At 49.0% G+C, this 24,013-nt stretch overlaps 1 protein-coding gene across 1 annotated transcript; it reads left to right on the forward strand.

The window, feature by feature from the left end:
* The first annotated feature begins 17 nt into the window (after positions 1-17).
* On the forward strand, positions 18-23,120 carry LOC122392057 (acetylcholinesterase-like). Its single transcript, XM_043386556.1, has 4 exons — positions 18-128; positions 6,366-7,932; positions 13,281-13,456; positions 18,832-23,120. Exons 1-4 carry the CDS (start codon positions 56-58, stop codon positions 18,960-18,962), a joined length of 1,947 nt encoding a protein of 648 aa, XP_043242491.1. The 5' UTR covers positions 18-55; the 3' UTR covers positions 18,963-23,120.
* The last annotated feature ends 893 nt before the right edge of the window (positions 23,121-24,013 follow it).

The following is a 24,013-nucleotide window of genomic DNA, read 5'->3' on the forward strand; positions in this document are numbered from 1 at the left end:
ATCGGATCGTTAGTGCCGCGGCCGACGCCGGCAGGTGGACGCGGTGGGTGGCGGGATGCGAGGGCCGCCAGCCGGCAGCGCCTACCGGACGACCCGCCCGCAGACAGACGCCATGGCCGCCCTCACAGGTGGGCCATCCGTGTGCATTGTGCTCTGTTGTCTTCCATGACTGTCCCTAGGCGTAGATTTAGTAGTTATACCAAAATATAGCGATTAGATGTGAGCTTTTTGATGCATACGCGCACAACCTCATTGAATTCTGGTTTAATGGTTTTATTTACCCGTCCTTGCTTTCCTCAATACTAACTCATTCGCATCCCAGCGCACAATACCTTGTCTTGAGGATGCTCACCTCTACGAGACAGTTGGTTGTGAAAGCTGATTAATTGGAGAACACCCTCTCCAGGGTGAAAACTCTGGAGAAGTGAAGGGGAGGCCGTTACGATGAAACACCTCCGTCTCACCAGTTCCACTGCGTCTCTACACCTCCGTCTCACCAGTTCCACTGCGTCTCTACACCTCCGTCTCACCAGTTCCACTGCGTCTCTGCCTTTGAGGTCCGCCAACCGTCCGTCCAATGTCTTCAGCCGTAAATCCGTATCCTCTCGTGTCTACTCCCGTTGCTGATAGCGCTGCAAGTGTTTCATTAGACCGAAAGCCTGCTCGGATAAAAAAGTGATTTTTGCTCAAGTAATTATCTTGCAGGCGTTTAATTTTTGTTGTATGCGCACTAACTTTTTTCACCGAGCCGCACGAAGGAAACCTCCTTCAAGCCCAGCGACGGGCGTGAGAAACTATAAGTACCTATGCTCACCTTAATTAGCTATGAGCAGCCATGACTTGTTTTATTTTGTGTGTTCTATAGGTATATCTGGGATTTCTTGGCCCTGACTATCTTCGGATTATACAGCAGCTCCGCATAATCATAATAGCTCAGTAATACTGTTGGGCACAGAGACTCATATTATACGGTATACCATAACGGTACGCACCGTTCCGTCATTTCAACTCATAATTCCATCCTCAAGACATTCAAATCCTTCTGCCCTACACCTCTACCCCCTGTTCTGGGCCGGACGGACAGCTTTATCCCATGCCGGAGTGCCCGTAAGAGCTCGCCCGTAGCCGGGTGCAGTGAGTGCTGGGGGGTGGGGTGCTGGTCGGCCCGTCCTGTGGACGGGCTCAGCCCCGGCGGCGGCGACTCACCAAGGTGCCCGCCCAGACCAATGTCTCCTCCTAATTCCCATCGTCCTTCCGGCCCTGAAATGGTCTTGTCAGACCGAAAGAGCCTAACCCCTCCCCCCCCAAAAAAAAATACGACTGTTCAAGAACGAACAGCGCCACATCGCCCCACTACGACAATTTGACTGTAAGACCGGTCCTGACCGTGTCATTTGTGTATTCACCACTGAGCATTAAAGAACGTTTTATCCATCACAATGCATTCGACATTAGACGTCAGATGGTTGTTCGTTTTACATTATCTTATCTTTATTATTATTTCGTTTGAAAGGCGATGATATAACGTAGAATTAGAATGACAATGTTATATTTTGGTAACTATATGTCATCAATTATTGCTCAGAAACGCCCGGAAGCGCGGCGAAAAATGAACATGCCGGCGGGTCTGGCGGGTAGGTAGACTATCTCGCAATGCACGCGAGTACAGCGGTACAGCCTACCACGCCAGAGTTGAGCGGAGCCCGCGGCGGTGCGTTTGTCACGGTCTGTTGCACCGGGCTGTGTTCACTGGCCACGAAACTCACAGGCAGGTGCACTTATCTATAGAGTAGAATAATCTTATGTTCTCTTATGCTTATAGTTGATTGCATTTCGCTCACTCATTATAGTCGCACCAATGCACCACCGATCTACGAGCATCAATCTTAAAGTGACCATCCCACCTTAACATTAGTTTTGAGTTGAGATAGCCAAATTGGTGGCCATGGCCTGCAAATACCGGTTTGGGCACTCACAACATCGAAAAATGCTTTAATTCGGAGATATGGAATTTCAAACTTGCAGTTTTCGGATTCTAAGGGGCTAATGCATTGAGATGCCCCCTTAGAATTTGTGACGTCAGCGGTGATCTAACGATTTTAAAACCTTAGGTATACTAACATCTTTGTAAAGCAGTGGTGGTATATGCTATTAACGCGCAACATCTGCCGCGAACGCCGCACTTCCAAAATGAAGTCGCTAGGAACAGCGGAGATCCCAAAAAAGTAAACAAAAGTAAAAGTCTAATATCTTGAAAACTGGTGAATATTTTTCGGTGAAATTTAGTAGATATTCGTTTTTGCTCTTTCTGAATCGAGCGACATCACATTCATGCCAATTCATTAACTTTTTTGAAGGTGGGAGGGTCCCTTTAAATCTCCCTACTGATACAACTTACAACGGTAAGCCCAGGTGTTATGCATATTCTGGCTTAGCCTGAAGTTTGTCGGAAGCCACTGAGGATGCTAGCTAAGCGCACGATTTACATTGACTTAATTGCCACTGCAATCAACATTAATTACTCCATGAATGACGTACGCACTACGCGCAGCTGCGCTCGCTGCATGGGTGCATTAGGTATTCCTTTTCAATATCATATCAGCTGTTCGCTTTGAGCTGCTGCTACCTTTATGGTGCATTCAGGTTTAAATTACCTTTGAATTATGCCTGATTTATTGAAGCACCATTGCATGTGATAATAAGGAGCTGTTAGTCATTACAATATGAGAAATAGCGAGTAAAGCTTTGTCATTGTGTGGCTGTCTACTCATAATAATGGTTTGGTAGCATTTTCTGATTGAACTCAATGCACGATGCATTTTATAAAACGTTTGATTAATTTTGTTTTAGGCTGGTTGTTGACCAGCTATACTTATCTGTTAAGTGCATGTGTTTCATTATGCGTCTAAATCGTGCATTCAGTAATGTTTATTTTATTGGGTCGAATGTTTCACTTCATTCGACTTTTAAGCTGATTTGTAAGACAGAACGTCGTATACGGTTTAGTTTAATATAAATTAAATTCATAATTAAAGGAAGGGTGCCACCTTCCGAAATTTTTGTTCTATGAATCTATTTTACTTATTTGAATTTTTAGACGTGGTTAGCGCGTCCACAATATACAAAAAACCGAAACATTGCATTTAATACATTGGCCAAAAAAAAAAGATCGTTGTTTATATCACCACTACAACTCAAGGTCGTTTGATGTGGCAGCTAGGAAGGCTGGCATATCCTGTTGTCATGGCAACATATCATTCTGCCATTTGCATTGATGGCGCAACTGAGACAAAAAGATGAACAAATAAAAAGGAAGAAGATAACATGATTTGAACTAAGTTGTAGGTAACCGGTAGGTAACCGGTAGGTACGCGGAGATACGTCAAAAGAACATCAAATAAGTCGAGTAAAGGTTTTTCCTTTACAATGCTTAAGAGATCTATGGAACCCTTCACCCTTCATGCAACTTACTAGAAAAACTTCCCAATTAAAATTTTAAAACTTAAGTGTATACCATAAAGAAAAAATATACCCTTTCAAAATGATAAAACATGCTTCAAAAGTATAACTTTTATACATACCTTTGCTGATTTCATGTTTTATAAAATACCCTTAACACGACGAGGAAATAGTGCTGAAGATTTTTGCCTGCCCGAATGCTGGCAGCAAAACTCGCAAATGATAACTTCACGTGCGGATTCAATGCTGACCGTCTCGAGCATAGGTAAGTGAAGCCGGTTTTTAGGTTCATGTGAGGCTAATCTTGTAAAAACTGCGTTGTGTCCAAAAGGTGGCACCCTTCCTTTAAACTGGATGTGATCTACCCCAAGCAAGGCTTTAACAATTTTCACAAACAATAATACGGCGTCGTGCCTCGTGATTCAACTTTCCCACATGATTTTTTTAAGATATTAAGATTTGCATGAAATTATAACGGACAGACTCCTTGACTACATGGAAAGCTTGGGTCAACATAGCACGTTACGCTTAACAGTCGTTTATGTCCTTCAATGTTACTCAATGCTCAATATCATTTGATGTTTTCATAGGTAGTAAGTCAAGTCTATAAACCAGGTTTTATAGGTGCCGACAACGTTACACTAAGGACAAATAGCGGTAAACCGCACACATACTCGTACACGATCGGAGGAACTTCCTGCGCCGCCCGAGCCTGACCAGCCGGGACCGGGTTACACCAGTGTATGGACTATGGAGGTTACTGCGAGCGTTGAGCACTGCTATATATAGATACTGTAAGGTGAACTGGTGTTTGCTGGACGCTGTCGAGTGCTGACTGGGCCCGAATAATTTTGGAAGAAGGCGCAGAGCCGCAGGGCAAGGCCGCCGACGCACTCAGAGCCTCGTAGCCGACGCACGGAGCGACGATTTAGCGACGCACCTAGCCGCGGAGCCGCCGCTGGGGCCGTCGTCGGCCGGGCGGCGCTCGGATCGATGGCCAGCCGGTGCCACTAACCCGCTACCGCCGTTATCAAGGACACACGGTATCGACCGATCACGCCCCGACGCGCTGCACCTCATGATAACTGCAGCCACTAACGCACCTGGCCGAGAGCACGTTATCACCGGGCTGTCAGCCTGTCAGACAGGGGGCTGTAGATGGAGACAGTTTTGACAGGAGAATGTCCCGTGCCAAATGTCAGTCACAGTTTGAACAGGGGGAATGGAAAACGCTGAATATTGCAAATATTGCACGATCTTCCCAAACGAAAACTACCGGCTGTTTTTACGGCAGTAATGTAATGTTTTGGTATGAATTTATGAAATAGATGACGCCCAACTCAAACGGAGATAAACATAATATCAACTAAGGGACTGGCATGAGTTGATAGTGTTTCGTGCAATGGTGTGCCTACTTTGCAAACTTTCTTGAGTGGTTTCAAGGTCTGTCTGAAATCTGTATCACTGGTATTAAAAATATCATTCATCGATTTATTATTTTTAATCAAAATTATTTTGTTAAATGTGTAAAAGTTCATAAATAAATAAGAAGATAAGATCTTGCATCAACATACGCCACCTATGCATTCTTGCATTTAAACGGTGGTAGTGCACGGCATAACAGTCGCATATGAAGTCGGAACTCGAATGAAGCATTTATTTGTATCAATATGATATTGTTTTAGTTGTTGGGAAAGAGGCACTTCATATGGGAACTGCTACCGCTTAGTTTCCCGTTTTAAGTTTATTATTTAATTAATCGAATCTCAACTGAGTTACATCTCGAGGTAATTCACTATTCATGAATCAGGATCCCTATTGGATATTGCTCTCCGAGCATGATCGATAGGCCCTTCATCAGCTCTCCCACCCGGGGGGCATTTGGGCCGGCACGTGCAGACGAAAACAGAGGGCCGGCCGGCTGCAGCAGACCCAACCCAGCCTGATTAGGAGCGGCAGGACGCTGACGGTGGTCAGACGGAGCCCCGCAGTTTCCCCAGAGACACAGATACATAGACCTGTCAACGACCGAGCAAAATAACTCTACAAAGAAAGACTAACTTGAAATTGTAACTACGCATTAAGTTCAAAGTGATTTATTCCCCCTGATCAAATGAATCCTTTCATATATGATATAGCGCCGCATCCGACAGCCGCAATAGCGCTCGATGCTCCTCTGTTGCGGCGAAGTGCGGAGGAGGGCGCTTGCAAAGTCGCCGGTCGTTCGCCAGCCGTCGAGTGGCATGAGCCGCCTGAGGTGTCGTGCAAGACAGATCTCAGAATTGACGGATCAGTAACATTTATTGCGGATTTTCGAGTTCCTGGTCATTAAATGGGCTGTCTTGAGGAACATTGAATTAGTGTGCTACATACGAGCTCGTATAATCCAGTTGCGGAGGTTGCACTGGCGAGCTTTATTGCCCAATAGTTACTTACTTGTGGGTTATCCCTTTTACCACTTTGAACTTTGAAGTCAAGTACAACTGTCTTGCAATCGACTTTTTCGGATTGGTGTCTTTGATCATTTATTAGCAAAACTTTAATTAGGTAAATTGTCGTCTATAATAATACAATAGTAACAGCCTACCAAAAAGAAAACGGATAGAAGATAGAAAGTTAAGCCAATGAGTAATATTCATAACATTACCAGAGACACAACAACGTCATTGTCCATTACCGAGCAATAGGTATTGCGAATGCAAATTGCAGCTTGACGCAATTTCTGGAGAAGTGAAATGGAGGCATTTAAATAATTTTGCACCGTATGTTTTATTTCCCTATTTCCCCTTTTATTCGTTCTCTTCACCATCCTTCCTTTCTCCCCTCCTCCACTCCCCGATCGTTTCTACAACTTCTCCCTCCGACCTGGAAGAATGGGAGCTAACGTCCACTCCCCTCTGTTACAGGTTCGCTCTCAGGCGCGCTTCAGCTGGCACTTCTCCTTCTGCTGACACCGCGGTCGCAGGCCTACCCGCAGTTCGGCGACCCCGATCTGACCTTCCCCGACGAGAACAACAACTTTGCGGAGCGGGAGCACGGCGACCTGGTGGTGCGGACTGACAACGGTCTGCTGAAGGGCATCACGCTGACGGCGGCCACCGGTCGCCAGGTGGACGCCTGGCTCGGCATCCCCTACGCACAGCCACCACTGGGCAACCTGCGCTTCCGCCACCCGCGACCCATGCAGGCCTGGCAGGGCGTCCGGGAGGCGCGCACACTGCCCAACTCCTGCTGGCAGATCAAAGACACCTTCTTCAACGACTTCATCGGCAGCACCATGTGGAACGCCAACACGCCGCTGAGCGAGGACTGTCTGTACCTGAACGTGGTGCTGCCGAGGCCGAAGCCGAAGCGTCCGGCGGCGGTGATGCTGTGGATCTACGGCGGCGCCTACTACAGCGGCTCGTCCACGCTGGACGTGTACGATCCCAAGATCCTCTCGTCGGAGGAGAACGTGATCGTGGTGTCGATTCAGTACCGCGTGGCCTCGCTCGGGTTCCTCTTCATGGACCACCCGGCGGCGCCCGGTAACGCCGGCATGTTCGACCAGCTCATGGCCATTCAGTGGGTGCACGACAACATCGCCGCGTTCGGTGGTAACCCCGACAACGTCACGCTGTTCGGAGAGTCTGCCGGCTCGGCCAGCATCAGCATGCACCTGCTGTCGCCGCTGTCGAGACCGCTCTTCAGCCAGGCCATCATGCAGTCGTCGACGGCCACCAATCCGTGGGCGGTGCTGGACCGCGAGGAGGCCAAGAAGCGGGGCCTGCGCCTGGCTGAGGCCACCAAGTGTCACGAGTATGACAAGCAAGACGTGGAGAGCCTCATCGAGTGTTTACGCCAAGTCCATCCGAGCGACTTGGTGCATTCGGAGTTTTTCACCACCGGCATTTGCGAGTTTGCCTTCGTGCCGGTGGTGGATGGCACGTTTCTCGTGGAGGACCCGCACATATCGCTCAAAACCGGCAACTACAAACGCACAAACATATTGGCAGGTAGCGTCAGCGAGGAAGCAAATTATTTTCTCGTCTATTACCTGACCGACTACATGAAACTCGAAGAGAATGTTGTGCTAACACGAGAGCAGTTTATCGAATCCGTAAGCCAAACGAACCCCTACTTCACGACAACGGCTCGCCAAGCAATTGCCTTTGAGTACACCAATTGGGTCAATCCTGAGGACCCCGAATCAAACTTGGACGCTGTCGATAAAATGGTCGGTGATTATCAATTTCTTTGCGGTGTTAACGACTTCGCCGAAACATATGCCAGCACTGGCAACGGTGTCTTCATGTACCACTTCCGGCAGCGCTCTGCCGCGTCACCGTGGCCCAAGTGGATGGGTGTGCTGCACGGTGACGAAATCTCCTTTGTCTTCGGAGAACCGCTCAATCCCACCAAAAAGTTTTCAGCAGATGACCGCAAGCTCTCGGTTAAGATGATGCGCTACTGGGCCAACTTTGCCAAAACTGGGTAAGTGTTGCAAACACTCGATCGCCCCTGCTATGTGGCTACCTTGCAAGTACAATTCACTTCACCATCCCTGTGATTTTATCGTTGATGTTTCTTGTAATCGTGACCATCAATATGCTTATCGTATTTTTCTGGCGTTATTGCCTACGTAGTTAGTTTAAGTAATTAAATAGGTACCTACTCTGTACACATGTGTTTTTTTAACACATATGAAAGTGCGAATTTTGCCGTCAAAGAAGGGTCGTTATTATGCACAATTACTATTATGCACCTTATGCGATGTCTTTATCATGCACTCGCTCAATGTCCGTCACTGAATTCAGCAACAGAGCCCCTATGTGGCATGCAACACAACCATGCGTATTACTAAAGGCCCTTTTGGCAAGTAACCAACTCTGACTTATCTCGGGAAGTTTCAGTTGTAAATTCAGGGTTTTAATTTCAACTTTCGCTCGGTGCAAAGGCAAGAACGTTTCTGGCCATTCTCCGCAAAAGTCAGTAGGTATAGCTGAGAGCGCTACATTTTATCACCCTGTGTTCTTAAGGTATGGTATGGTATGGTATATTAAACTCCATCCGTGCGCGCACAGCTGTTCGGAAGTTTGCGTCATACAATAAATGCACACTGCACATACACACAATAAGACAAACTGAGGCGTTCTAGATAAACACTCGATGATAAATCATAGACCACGTTTCCATGGGCATCACTGATCCGGATCAGTAAAAATGGATTAGCTAATCCAGTATGGTTAGACAATATATGAGAATCAAAATAAGGGATTAACTGATTATATAAGCCTAATCCACTTGGAATTATAACATATAACGAAGAGTTCGATAAATATAATACGATTTAATTTTGCTGATCCGGATCAGTGATGCCCATGGAAACGGGGTCATACCTACATATATCACACACCTAAGCACTGTTTCCACTCTGTTGCACCTCTCCCAACCTGACCATGAACTGCCCTCTCGAAGTGCACTGTGTTACAGTAGGCGGGAGCGTGTTCCACGCTGTCGCGGCTCGGTAAGAGAAGACACGTTGAGTGGTGCTCAGCCGTACCCTTGGCAGCGCGAGCTGCTCTGATCGAGCGAGACGGGTATCACGAAGCGACGTTTCCCGTCTCCGCGTGAACATGCTGCGCATCGTGTTTGGAGCATACTGGTCATTGAGCGCGTTAAACACCTTGATACAGTCCCGCTCGAAAATCATGCCTTCGATGTTCTGCCAGCCCAGAGACCGCAAGACAGGGGCGATGTGCTCAGTTTTTCGCGTGCCAGTCACCACACGGGCCGCGAAATTGATTACTTTTTGTATGCGCTTCCGTTGCTCACCAGAGGCACTTGCCCAGACGGGTAAGCAGAACAGAATGTGACTGAAAACGTGAGCACGAATGATGGTGAGTAGAGCTGCAGTTGAAAAATGGCGACGGAACCGGTAAAGAGATATAAGGGTTGCTGTGCATCGGCGTACCACGCGAGTCACGTGACTGTCCCATCTGAGGCACTGGTCGATGACTACGCCTAGAACCTTGATGTGCTCGGACGGCTTGAACTGATGGCCAGACATCTCGAAGTAGAAAGTTGCGTTTTCTCTCGCGGCCTGTCTCGTGCCTATGAGAGTAAACTCGGTTTTTGTAGGGTTCATTTTCAACGAGTTCACTGCAAGCCACTTTTGGATGGACATGATGGACTCTTCAAGGCGGTTCTTGAGAGATGCCATACTGTCCCTGTCCTTTGAAGAACAGTCAAACAACTGGGTGTCATCGGCATAGCTGATGAGCCGTTCATGGGGAAGAAAATTTTGAGCTTCGTTAACTAAAAGACAGAAGAGAACAGGACCCAGGATGGATCCCTGGGGGACCCCACAGGATACAGGCAGCACTGAAGTACCGCCACGAACCATCTGCTTCCGGTCTCCGAGGTAGCTGGCAAACCAATGTGATGGAATGCCATACCAACCCATCTTACTGAGGAGGACGCCATGATCGACGCTGTCGAATGCTTTGCTGAGGTCCAGAGCTGTGATCGATATCAAGCGACCAGAATCGATGTTTTTTGACATCCACTCGACAGCGTCGATCAGGGCGTCCTCCACGCCACGGCCGCGTCGGTATGCATATTGTGCGTCGGACATGATGCTGTGATCCTGCAGGTAAGCCGTAAGCTGGTTACACACGACCCTCTCAGTGACCTTGGACAGAACGGACAAAAGAGAGATAGGACGAAAATTACCAGCCACGGTGACGTCACCGGACTTATGGAGCTTATGGACTTATGGAGGTCAAACTTCAAGCAACTTAGGTAAGCTTACCAGGACAAGTAAAGTAACCCTTAGTCTAAAAAAAATGCAATGGCCTATCCGAGTCTCAATTCCCAGAAGATCCTTGTAAATTCCTTGACAAAATTCCTTGTAAATTCCTTGACAAAATGAGTGACATTACCTATGTCTCGTAAATTTTTCATACTTCCGATTTGGGGTAACGTCAGCTTCAAGACATCAACATTGCAAAGCAATTGAGAAATCATTAACCTTCAATGGAAGTGATGAAATGGCTTTCATAGGTGCAGTATGAAAATGATTTCGCAGAAAAGCTTCGTCTGCCAAATAGGTTAGTTCATTTTGTTGACTTCTGCAGGTCGATCACATGATCTGAGGTCAGATTTATTCGCAAGCTTTTTGCAGTTTATCTCAAGAAACCCCACTCAAAAGCCCATTTTGTGATGTTAAGCTTTTGTCGTAGCCACAGACCTCTGTAGCCCAAACAATTGACACGAGGTAAGCTTTTCCCGGGTTTCATTCAGGAAAATGTTTTTCAATAGCTACCGCTGACTTTTTGGCACCATTATGGTGTTTAGATTTACGTCGTTTGCCGTAAATCATTGGTGTCAGTTCGCAAAATTCGGCATTTCATGACCTCTCGTGGTATCACTTTAATTTTGACGAGACAAAAACTAAAAAATCTAAGAGCAAAGTATTACCCTGCCGAACTCGCGAACGCCGTTTATTGCTTCTTGCTTCATCGCTTGGTTTTTATTTGCACGGCCAGCGAGCATCTGCTCTCTGTTCGTTCTATGTTTGCTCAGACCATGTCCACGTGCATAGGCGTAAGAACATAGGGCCTAGGGGGGGGGGGGCGGAGGGTCATGGCCCCCCTTTTCAGCATTTTTTTTTTAAGTAAAATCTTTATTTTTATCTAAATACAAGTATAAGAGCAGGAGGTGGTCCAGCAAGGTGAGATGAGCACAAAACTGCAAAGAATTTCTTCATAGGGATATTGGGACTCCTACAAAGTGACATTGAAGTTTCGCTGCCCTTCTCCACTTTTCGTTAGATTCTTACGCCCATGTCCACGTGTGTGCTGAAATTGTTATTGTAATCGGGTTGCAGAATGCATAATTCATCATTCCTTCGTAGTACACCTTCTCCGCATCGTTCCAAAAGAACGTCGTCCCTTCGTTGCTCGATTCATCCTTGACTTTTTTATTACAGCAACCCACTTGGAGAAGATATCCTCTTCCTCCACTCCCAGCCGTGAAGGGTTATCCAAAGGACAATGGCCTGCCAAGTCCCTCGGTTCGTGACCGGACTGAATCACAATTCGGTCTGGGACTGAATTCTGTCCATCCGTGACCGAGCAGCAGTCGTCTCTCGCTGGACGGGACTGCGGGAAGGCGCGGCGCTGCCGCGCCCGACCGACGCGGAAGTCTGGGCGGTCGGGTACCCGGGATCGATCGGCGCTGCAGGAGCCGAGCGACCACCACGGCGCCGTATTCGCCGCTTCTGGCGCGCCGGCGCTATTTGTGGCGCGACGGTCGCTGCCCGCACCATGCCGGTCCGTGCAATGTGTTGGCACTAAATCGACTGTGAGGTGGGGCAGAGGTGATATTTGAACACTCGCCTAATAGGCTGCAAATTGCAGAACATAGGCTGTAGTTCGATTTAGCATCTAACAACAGGCCAGTCTCGTGGTGCTGGAGGAACAGCGTCTTTGCGTAACCTCCAAGGACGTTTTGATCAGCAGTCGGCATTATGTTGTGCTTCTAATGGCCTTTGGGAACGAACCAGACTTGGGCTGGTCAGTCTCGAACAGAAATAGCGAATTGATGGCCCAGTGTCACAGGTCGGAGCACGGCTCGGAACTGCTCTGGCCTCGGCTCCCTCTCTCCCTCCATCCCCTCGCTCCTCCCGTTCCCTGTCCATTTCGCTCTCTCCCGCCCATCTCTGGTATGAGATAGCCGATCACAGCCTGACGTCAGCCGACCACTGAGAATATCGGCCGGCGCGCCGGGCCGGGTCGGCTGCCGTCAGGGCGAGTCCTCCATCACTGGCCTCCCGGGGGCCATCATAGCGCTACGTCCAGGAGCGAGTCGCCACGGGATGCATCACTGCCTCCTGTGACTGCGAGCTGCTCTTCAAAGTTGTGAGTCGTCACAAATCATAGTCTGTCTCTTCCTGATGATTGCCAGTGCCTATTCTTCCTATAGCTGCGGGTTGTCGGCTTCAAGCCTCGGATCGTCACAGGATTGTCTCTTCCAACTGAGATGTGTATCACCATTAGATTGTCTCTTCCAACGTTAGTTGCCAAGGGATCGTCTCCAATAGCAACGGGACGATGCAGCTTGTCTCCAATTGAATCTCCCTTCTCCATTCAGGCACCGCTGGAAATAGCACGACCTAAAGTGTGGCTCTCTCCTGAAGATTTACTTCAATGACCTGGTGATTTCATCAGAACTTGGCAATGGCCATGTCGAAGACCTCTTAGAGCCCGATATATTTTTTACTTTCAATACGCATTCGTTTCGCCAGTGCAGTGCGGGGTTGTGGTTTAAGAGCAATTTGGCGAATCTAGCAGAACCGTCAATGTCCTATAGGACCCATTAGATTGGGCACAACAATGGCGTCGCTTGTAGAACAATAAAAACGTATCTTTTTAGGCGTGTTTCATCGACAATTACAACATGCGTCCACAACCCATGCCTATTCTGCATTGGTACAGTTGGACCACGTCTAAACAAAAAAAATTGTTTAGGCTATGGCTGGGCCGTGGAACACCACTCTCAATTGCTGTGCTACATATGCCTACTTATATTGCATAGTCTGGTGACAGTTGTAAGTTAACTGGTACTGACGCGCGTGTTTGTGCCAGTTACTTATTTCATTAACCGTCAAATATCGCTAAAAACATGACTGAAGGAAGCCTTTAGTATTTAAGTACTTATATGTCCAACAAGCCACTAACGAGCTGCCAGCAATTAAAATCATTGACGAAGCAGGTGAATGTCAGTCGTCCTGTGACTAAGTCTCTTGGTTATGTCAATATCCCGTCATCGTTTCACAGGAACCCGAACCGAGGCTCGGCCAACTTATGGACGACCGACTACTGGCCCCAGTACAAGGCGTACGACAAAAAGTACCTCACGCTGGCGTCCAACTCGTCAGAGGTGGGCGTCGGCCTGCGGTTACGGCAGTGCGCCTTCTGGAACAAGCACCTGCCTGAGATTCACAGGGCGACAGGTCAGTCGGAAACGAACGCCCATTGCGGGTACAGTCGGGTATAGAATTAAGTAATGGAGCTATTTGTCTACCGGTTACCTTTATGACTGCGCACTGGCCACAGTCGCTCGGTTTACCGTAGTGGTAGACTGTGCCGCTTGGCTGAAATGTAAGGCGGCACAGCCTGTCCACCCCGTGCGATACCGGCATGGGTAGGCTGTGCCGCTTGACACTTCAGCCAAGCGGCACAGTCTACCAGTACAGGTGCCGCTTGGCTGAATTGTAAGGCGGCACAGCCTATCCACCCCGTATATACCGACATGGGTACTCAGGGAAGGCTGTGCCGCTTGACACTTTAGCCAAGCGGCACAGTCTACCAGTACAGGTGGCTGCTGCTAGTGCGGGGCCGTAGACAAAAGGTTTACGCATAGTTATAAATGTATAGCTGATTTTGTTTTAATTATAATAACAACTAAATCATGTTTTACAATGTTTTTGCAAGTCTACAGGAGTTGTATTTTGATGAGGCGGATCGGATTCGCTCCTAAGTCAGTCGAGTTTTAACATTTAAGCGAGATCCTACTAGATATTGGGTAGTCGTATCCATTCTATGAACCGTGCTCAGCGAAAAAAGAAAGAAAGAAAGATCGGGCTGCCTTTACGAGCGGCTCCGAGAAGTTAGTCGGCGGAGGGCGGTCGTTCGGACAGTTCGGGGATCCTGGCAGTCGGCCAGGCCGTATCGACCGACGTCAGCCGTTTTTCGCCGCTGGAAAACTTTATCGTGTCGGGTGGAGAGATCGCAGAAATGGCGCCGTACATGATTCCTCGCTCTGATACGGGACCTCCGCCACAGCGGCTGAAGAGGGCCCTGTCGGCAGAGGTGCCGGTATGATCCAACCAAAGGTCGCCGGTCGTGTTCATCCTATGGTTCGCTGGCCGCCGACTATTGAATGGCGTCGGTAAAAAGTAAAAACCTGTTACAAACAATTGGCTTTCTGGAAATTTCGGCATCTAATGTCTCCGTGTCAAAAGCATTTACCGGAAATTGAGACTGGCCGGATACCTCGGAGTAAACCAATCATCAAATGTTCTAAAAACTGTTACTGAGTGGAGAAACAGCCAATGAATATTTGAAATAAGTGATAAAGTTTCTCAGTATTTTATTGCGTGTTTCACATGTGATGTCGTGTCGCCAGACTGTGCCACCTCGGGTGGGCACAACAAGTCACACAATAACTAATCCACAGCCAAAGACACATAAGCTAATTCACCAAGTCAGAGTCATTTGGTTGAATGCCTTTAGTATTAACTTACTCAAGTCGTTATACAATTTTATGGGGATGACATCTGCTATTTTCTCTATAAATTAGTTGGGCTATCTTGCTTGAAAAAAACTTTCTTGACATTGGTTGTCGTTCCAGCCAGCTGGTTAATGGTTTGGAACCTCATGACCTCTGGGCTCTGGGAGCTTCCTGTAGTTAACTGACGTGGGCGAATGAACGATCAGGGGCGGATCCAAGGGGGGGGGTCACATGGGTCATGGCCCCCCCTTGAGGCCCGGGGCCCAAAGACCTGCCAGGGGCACCACCGGCCTATCAGGGGTATCACAGTCCTGACAGGGGCACCACAGGACCGCCAGGGGCACCACAGGCCTAGCAGGGACACCACGGGCCTGGTGCCCCTGGGCCCTGACAGGACTGTAACGCCCCTGACAAGCCTGAAGTGTCCCCGGCAGGCACGTGGTGCCCCTGACAGGCCTGAGGCGCCCCTGCAAGGCCGGTGGTGCCCCTGGCAGGCCTGTGGTGTCCATGGCAGGCCTGTGGTGCCCTTGCTAGGCCTCTGGTGCCCCTGACAGGCTTGTAATGCCCCTGGAAGGACTGTGGTGCGCCTGGGCCCTGACAAGCCTAAGGTGCCCCTGACAGGCCAGTGGTGCCCTTGCTAGGCCTGTGGTGCCCCTGGCAGGCCTCTGGTGCCCCTGACAGGCTTGCGGTGCCCTTGGAAGGACTGTGGTGTCCCTGGGCCCTGACAAGCCTGAGGTGCCCCTGACAGGCCCGTGGTGCCCTTGTTAGGCCTGTGGTGCCCCTGGCAGGCCTCTGGTGCCCTTGCTAGGCCGCTGGTGCCTCTGGTGCCCTTGCTAGGCCGCTGGTACCCCTGCGCCCGGAGAGGACTGGTGCCCCTGAAAAGTCTGAAGTGCCCCTCGGCAGGCCCGTGGTGCCCCTGACAGGCCCAAGGTGCCCCTGCGAGGCCGGTGGTGCCCCTGGCAGACCTCTGGTGCCCCTGGCAGGTCTGTGGTGCCCCTGGCAGGTCTGTGGCGCCCCTGGCAGACCTGTGTTGACTGGTGCTAGGTCGCTGGTGCCCCTCACAGACCTGTGGAGCCCCTGGGCCTTGACAAGCCTGAGATGCCTGGCTATGACAGGCTCATGGTGCCCCTGATAGACCAGTGGTGCCTTTGCTAGGCCTGTAGTGCCCCTGGCAGGCCTCTGGTGCCCCTGCTACCCCTGCGCCCGGAGAGGACTATGGTGCCCCTGAAAAGCCTGAAGTGCCTCTCGACAGGCCCGTGGTGCCCCTGGGCCCTGGCAGGCCCAAGTTACCCCTGCGAGGTCGGTGGTGCTCCTGGCAGGCCTCTGGTGCCCCTGGCAGGTCTGTGGTGCCCCTGGCAGGCCTGTGTTGACTGGTGCCCCTGCTAGGCCGCTGGTGCCCCTCACAGGCCTGCGGTGCCCCTGGAAGGACTGTGGTGCCCCTGCCCCTAGGGGTGCTCATGGGCCCAACAGGCCCGTTGTGCCCCTGACAGGCCTGTCGTGTATACTAGCTAGACCTGTGGTGCCCCTGCTTCCTGGCAGGCCTGTGGTGCCCCTGGCGGGCCTGTGGCGCCCCTACAAGGCCGTAGGTGCCCCTGACAGGTTTGTGGTGTCCCTGGAAGGACTTTGGTGCCCCTGACAAGCCTGAAGTGTCAAGGACAGACCCTTTAGACGCCAGGGTCAAGTTCGTCGGACTGACAACGATTTGCTTACCTGATAACGTTCCTGGTAAGTACTCACTACTCAGCGTCCACAACATATATACACATAGCACATTCATATATACTTGCTTACAATTGGTAAATGTTGTGGCTAAGAGTTAAGATACTGACTAAAAATAAAAAGTAAAAAGAAAAAACTGAAAATGGGGCACCACCAAAATGAAGTGGACGAAATCCGTTGAGTTTTTAATTTTGGGTATAGGTAGGGGCACCACTTCGATTCATGACCCTCCCCTTGGAGTTTTCCTGGATCCGCCCCTGTGAACGATGCTCTCTTCAGCGCCACACAATACCTGAGCCATTTATAGAACGGCCGACTCAGCAGTCCGCCCTCTGACCTTTGCTATCTCTCTCAGCACGACGTTCGGTGACCTTTAGCACCACAACACCGCCCTGCTGCTTGTTACCGGCCCAATGTAATATTCTTGTTGCTACGGACTCGTGCATGGAATAATTGATAGCCGGGTCGACCCTCTGTAGAACAGCTGAACTAGCAAATGTATTCTTGCCGGGTTTGGTTATCAAGATGGCAGTCTATACATTGTTGGGGCACTTGCCCCTTTTTGCTACATTTTTTAGTCTGATTGGCATGACACAGTTCAGTTAGACGCCCGAGTGTATTACCGGTCAGGTCTGGCGTTTGACGTATACTTTGGCCTGGTCAGACGTCTAATGATATTCAGCGGTCTGGTCAGCCGTGTGAGGGATAACTATATCACCGTCCGCCCAAACATCCACCGTCCGCTCGGAGGGAGGATCCCTCTCCCTGTCTGCGGATATAGCGGGAGATTGCCGGCTGCCTAATGTGGAGGTGACGGGCGCCGATTCCTCTGAGACGGCGCCGGCCCGGTGCTGGCGAGGCCAATCGATGGCTGCAGTACGGGTCTGCCGCCGCCGGGCAGGAGCTCTCTCAGCCCAGATACGCGGCCGAGTGCCGCCTCAGCCCCAGCCGGCTCGGCTCTATCAGGGCGCTGAACTATCACAGCCGACCTCTTAAGACGTGCCATTTGCTGCAGCCGACTAAAAGGCTTATGTGAATTTGAGTGTAGGCTTCTTGAGAACAGACGGAGGACCGGTAATTCTAGGCAGGCAGTTGGTAACTTTGAAGGCCATTGCAGAGCTGAAGAAAAAATATGCTGATCTCCAAAGGTATGCGTACGATGTTTAAGCTGTCAGTAATATCTTTGACCGGCACTGTAAATGGTCTGCAGTGCACATAAAGTTGGCTAATACAAATGAAAATAAATACAAATGAATAGATTAATTTGAGCGTCTTTGTTACATTAAAACAGTTACGAAACAGACCTCAGGTGCTGGGAATAAATAGTTCTTGGTTGTCAACTAGCGGCAGATCCATGCGAAAACGCTAAGCCCCGGGCCGATATGCTTCAAGTTTAAAAATGTTATGAAAATAGTCTGTCGACTGTCATTTGCTCCGTCCGTTTAACCCATCAGATCGGGCAGTTAATTGGGCTTCCTGGAGTCCCGGTCAATATTGATTGGCAGCACCGGAGACGTTTTACAGCTCGAACTGAATATACTGCCGACCTTTGGCTCCTGGAAATCCAACGACACATGCGAAGTCCATAAATGGGACGGCGATTTCACGGACAGGATGAGTTCTAGATTGGTTGGGTGTGCCCCAACTCGGGGAATTCGAAGCGAAATATACATGTCGCTGGGTAGCCAGCAATGAGCTGCCACGCTCACATGTCAGAACCCAGCATTGGCCGTTAAATACTGCCTTGCTGGCTGGCTCTATTGCAGAGTTCTGGGAAATTGGGAGCTGCCTGACTTCTACGGAATACGCCATCTTTCTGATACGAAGCGGGCAAATTCATGCTTTAGATTCTTTTTGTTCTGCATTTATAGCTTTATATGCTTTTTGCTCTACATTTTTGCTTTAAATTCTTGCATTTGTACTTTTTGCCAAAAATGGAAATATTATGGAAACAGATCTCGTTTTGTGAGCTTTAACGAGTCGGAAATTTCCTGAATGGTGTGTGAGCCAAAATCTGATTAAATCGTTTCTGTCTTCTACCCACGTCTTCCCTTTGATCCCTTGCATTTGTATTGTCAATTTATGTGACTGCAGTCTGCACATAACTGAAAATGTCACTTGTCAACAGGCTTCCCGGTTTCAGGAGGGAATGTTATCCCCTCCGTGACCCGTCGAGGCTTCTCTTCCTCCCTGGACTGTGACCCTGACCCTGCCCCTGACCCCTCCACTCCCCGACTGCGACCCGCCTCTGACATCTTCATCTCCCCGTCTGTAATTCATCTTTTTGTTTTGTTGGGTTAGGCCCTATCGGTCCAGTTAGACCATTTCAGAGCCGGTAAACTCATCTCTGACTCTGCTCTCGTTTTATGCCGCCAGTTAAAAACCCCGAGGACGACCAGCCCATCACCTGCGCGATAGCGTCGGGCGGCGACCGACCCGGCCCTGTCGTCTCATCTGCCGTGACCGGCTGTCTGCTGCTGTCTCTGATCACTGGCCTGCGCTGGTGAGCTGCTTCTGCAGGCTTTTAGAGCTCAGAAAACAGCCACAGGCGCCGTGTACTGGAAGTCACGCTTCGAGGCCTCTGCCGCGGGCTGAGGGGCGGAGTGGGCAGCCCGTGACCAGCCAAGAATCTCTCAGCAGCCCGCTGACGCCCAGAGACTGAGCGAGGAAACTCGCGAGAGGACTACACAGGGCCCATGTCCGCCAGTGTCTGCTGGTGTATCAGACAGTGACATTCGAACATGTGTCGGACAGAGACAGTTCAGAGATGTGTCGGACAGTCAGTCCGGACACTGTCCAAAGGTAGCTGAGTTCAGCTCGGCGTCGGACCGCTGCCAGTCCGACCGACTATACCTACTTCATTGAAACAGAGTGTCTTCACTATAACATATCATCATTGTCCGTGTCGCCCGTGGTGAATGTCTGTGTGTGTTTGTGTGTCTGTCAGCAGCTCACGTAGTTCGTTACGAGGGAGCTGGCAGTGCTCGGCGGCTCGAGCTGGGCTCTGGGCGCAGCGAGCGGTCCAAGCCTGACGGAGCTCGGTCTGGGGCGTCTCGGAGGGACGCAGAAGGGCCCGGACACGCCCTCTCGGGTGTCCTCAGAGCGTGCTCCGGACGCCGACGGTGAGGGCGGTGTCTCATCTCTCATCGTTGCCCGGCGGCCATGGCGCTGTCCCGGGTCTCTGTGTGTCTGTCTGTGTGTGGTCCAATGGTCCGACAGCGCGCTGTGCGGTGGCGTCTCTCGCACCGCCCTGATTCGGAGCCGTGCGGCGCTGGCCGGAATGGCCGGGGCAACATGATACGTCACAGATCACACGGCTGTATATAGCGAGAATTACCTCTACTGGCTCAGCTTGTAGCTGGTGGCAGAGACTGCTGCTTCTGTCGCCAGTTGTTGGCAAGGAAACCAGCTTCACATCAGCAAAAGTCTATCATCACTTGAAGCTGGGACCTTATACGCTAGCCGGACAAAACTATCCAGCTTGGAGTGCCGGGGAAGGTTGAGCACCAACCGGGTCCCAACGCCCAACCAGCCTGGTGTCAGTAAGCAGTGTGTTCTCTATGTGGATTATCATGCTGCCAGCTCTCTACCGGGCCCCGGCCTTGTATAAACGTCATTTACATGTGTAAACTGTAAAAAGTGGTTCAAATCTATCAGCTTCGATAGATGAACTCATGTTTGATGGCGAAGTGACGTTTCACGTTCCACGCCATTCATACAACATATCAATTTGAGAACGTATAATGCAAATGGTGCTCTGCACAGACAATCTCAACATATCATTTTAACAATAATCTTTCGATAATATCTTTGTACACGCCTGTTCAGATTGTGTGTACATAGAATGGCCATATTTGGCGCCGATATGTGTCGTTCGTCCTTTTGTGATGGCCTCATTCCTCTCGATATAGCTATGATAGTGAAAGACTTAGGCCGCTTTGGTAGGTTTGCAGTCGAGAATAGTGAACTTGTTGGGCAAGATAGCGTAGTGACGCAGCACAGATGAATGCCTAGGTTTGAGACGACTTAGGTTTTGAGTCGATCCGTTCACGTTTTAGATCCCATCATTTGAATGTACTCCAATGGTGTCCTGTTGATGGGTTCTGTCCTGTCGAATGTCGATGGGTACCGATATCCCTAGCGCTATCCCCGTACACTATTGGGATGTCTCCGTTCAGCAGCGTCCCAGCTAAAAAGGCAAACGGGTACCGTAGCTGCACGCCTGTCAGCACAGCTGGCATGCCTCGTTTACAGCGATACTCCATGTGGCTCAATTTATTATCAACACACAGCGCCTTTCAATTTCTATTTTCTACCTTGTGATTCAAGCTGGTTAATGACAATCATTATTTTACAACGCATGCACATCTGCTGGAAAATGTATTGATTGCTCTTTTATTTGGTATCCATTTTCAAGACAATCATCTTGGGCTTTGAAAGCTTTTACGTGATAAATATAAAATCAAACTTTTTTCCATTGAGATATATCTACTTAGGAAGGAATCGCAGCAAACAGTGTGAGCGAGCGGGTGGATTTATCAGTATTTTTGCATAAGTGTCTTGTTTCTTGATCGTTATACTTTTGCTAAAGGGCTAAACTTCCTGCAGCATGCATGTCCTAGTGACCGGAATTGCAACCATATTAGATGTTACACCTTTCAATTGTCTCAGCAAACATATCTGAAATGACATGCGTTAGTCATCGACTCTCTTTACCGAGTGTGCTGCTATTGCGGCTTGGCTGCATTAGTTCTCTGAAAGTAATAACAGCTAAAGCCTACGTATATGTATAATTGAGATTTACGCTTATCACATCAATACTTAACTAGGTGCATCATTATGGGTCATAGCTTCCTTTATCTTGTGGCTTCTTTGATGTTTTAAATACTGAACGCTGCATTCCTATGAAACATTAGACGTAAACAATTAATGTATGCAAATATGGTACTTAGCAGATCCATTCCTAATTAATATTCAAAAAATTATCTTACTAGGCCGATATGAGCTTGTCCAGTGTCCACTGCTGTTATGGAAAGATGTAAGAATATAGATATCATTTGAAACCAGCGTTATCATTGTTTACGTTGCAGTATAAACGTACCTATAAATATACCTACTAATTACCCAAACATATCCAAATGTGACTGAATGTTTATCCTGCTCCTATGGATGCCAAATATGTAAAAACTTTAACTAATTAACTGTACCTTAATTAAGATAAAAGGATTAAACAATAACAGAGGGAATATTATTTTTATATGCACCTCTTGGAAGTAAAGCTACCCTATAAGGCCAAGTTTTTCGTTCTGACATCGTGTTTTGTCATGCGTATACCTACACTTTAACCCTCGCCGGCACAGGGGGGGGGGGTTGATGCAACCCCCCCTAAGGTTTTTCGCGAATAACTCGCGTAAAAAGCGGCCGATCGCGACGAAACTTTCAGTACCCTCGCATGGATCAATTTTACACCTACCCTGAAAATTTCATGACCCTGGCCCCAATGACCTTTGACCTGTGACCTCTTTTCTGTGACCATGTTTGGCCGAAATCGCGGTTCGGCACATGTCCGCTCGCATTAGCCGCGCGTTTGCAAGCTTTTCGTGGTTTCAAACGTTCAAACATGTGATTTGATGTTGCTCCCATGCAATAGGGTGGGTGTCAAGGTCACCTGAAGGTCAGGTCAGGTCATTGACCTTTGGTGACCTCGGGTGACCTCGGTTCACGTTTTCGAGTTTTACATGTTTCTAGGCTAGTTTTTGGAGCTGAATTCGAATTTAGCAACCATTTGAACATTTACGAAGTAGTTTTGGTGCCTTCGTAACATATTACGAAGCTGTCCGAGGCGGTTGACACGTATTACGAATACCCGTCACAACCCCTACCGGTTGACCTGACCTGACCTGACCCGACCCGGTCTAAATGCTTAAAGACATCATCTATGATCAAAACTAACACGATATTCGTGATCAGCACCCCGGAAAACCACATAGCAGCCACACTTTACGACTTTCTAACAGGTCCCGATTTTCCCGGTTTTCGGGTCATTGACCTGACCTGGAAGGTCACCCGATGACCTAGGACCTTAAAATTGGGTATCATCGGCTTCCTCTCGTGACGGGCAACACGCTCGTTTTTTCCGCGAAGCTCTAGCTCGATCAGGGGCCAAACGCGAGGGGGGTTCGTACCAACCCCCCCCCCTCTTGTGCCGTCGAAGGACTCAAAATGGGCTGTGCCGGCGAGGGTTAATAAAAGGTGCCTACCTTGCTGTTTATAAATCATTCGCTTATGACTCATATACTTCATTGCATTTTTCACTTGCATTTCTTCTTGCTTGCCTACCATTTTAGCATGTATGGTACCAAAGGCTTTTAAATTCCAGCATTCCTTACATCATGTTAAAGTTAAACAGTTAACGGTCTTTTTAAATCCATGCGGTTAACTTTAGGTACCTACACATTGTATGTTGCAGGCAACAGCCTGTTGTGGATACATATACCTAATGACTTGTGTGATGTTTCCATTGTTATTTGTTGTCCATCTCGGTACACAAGACGCCATTGTTACTGAGAACTTGTTTGTAATGTGTTGTGCTGATCTGTATGCCACAGCATTGAAGTACTGGCTGTCCTCATACATGAATACCTACCCCAATGAACGCACTGAATTACCATTTTTTTATCAAACGTGTCCGAAACGAGACGATCTGATGCTCATTTCAACTGTGTTTTTATTATGCTTTGCCTGAATGTCCCCTACGAATTTAGCCTTTCTGTTTATCTTGTGCTGTATTGTCGTGGGTGATGATAGTTTCGCCTGCGTTCTAGTGGGATAGTGTTATCTTCGGTGGCGGATGAGGCGTTCGCAGGATCCCGCGGCCGGCGGTACGCTGAGCCCGCGACCCGGGAGTCGCGAACGGCCCGGCGCCGGCCGAGGTCGCCCCGCTTCAGCAGTCGCGCCGCGTAGAAACAGTCGTCCAATTATGTATAGTACATACCGCGTTGCTGTTGACAGCGTATTAACCCCAAATAAATAAATGCAAACAAATACAGCTGGAGTTTGATGTGCACTAGTGTGAATCGGTATTGAAACATGTGATGTGTGACAATATATTCCTGCCCGGGGCCGGGATGATTCAATAAATGTCTGCGAGGTTTTTTAGCGAAAACTCCGAGGGCCGTTAGGCCCGAGGTGCTTTTCGCTAAAAAAGCGAGGTGACATTTATTGAATTCCCGGCCTTAGGGCTGGAAGGTGTTTCCCATACCTGCCAAAAAGCTCACAACTATAATTGATAGTGACGTCAGCAGCCGTGTGGTTCAACGCGTTTAACCACACCCCTTGAACCACACGGCTGGCAATATTAAAGCACTGCATTAAACTTTGAAAAGTGTGGTACAGTGCACGTGCCATTAAAATGCCTGGATGTCTCGATTCAATCATGCAATGTAGCAGGTATGGGAAAAAGTGATCATGTCGCTATGAGTATGACCATTGGCAGCTGCCTTCAAATTTTGAATGCTCATGTCTTTTTCGAGAATGCGGTGTGCTCACTGTGCAATGT

This window comes from Amphibalanus amphitrite, unplaced genomic scaffold (assembly GCF_019059575.1).
Source record: "Amphibalanus amphitrite isolate SeventyFive unplaced genomic scaffold, NRLGWU_Aamphi_draft 000467F_arrow, whole genome shotgun sequence".
Classification (NCBI taxonomy): Eukaryota; Metazoa; Arthropoda; class Thecostraca; order Balanomorpha; family Balanidae; genus Amphibalanus; species Amphibalanus amphitrite.

Excerpts from the sequence above, each read along its gene's own strand:
- LOC122392057 (XM_043386556.1), top strand. The coding sequence starts at position 56 with ATGCGAGGGCCGCCAGCCGGCAGCGCCTACCGGACGACCCGCCCGCAG. Across the intron at positions 129-6,365 it reads CGCCATGGCCGCCCTCACAG|GTTCGCTCTCAGGCGCGCTT; the intron begins GTGGGCCATCCG and ends CCTCTGTTACAG. Across the intron at positions 7,933-13,280 it reads GCCAACTTTGCCAAAACTGG|GAACCCGAACCGAGGCTCGG; the intron begins GTAAGTGTTGCA and ends ATCGTTTCACAG.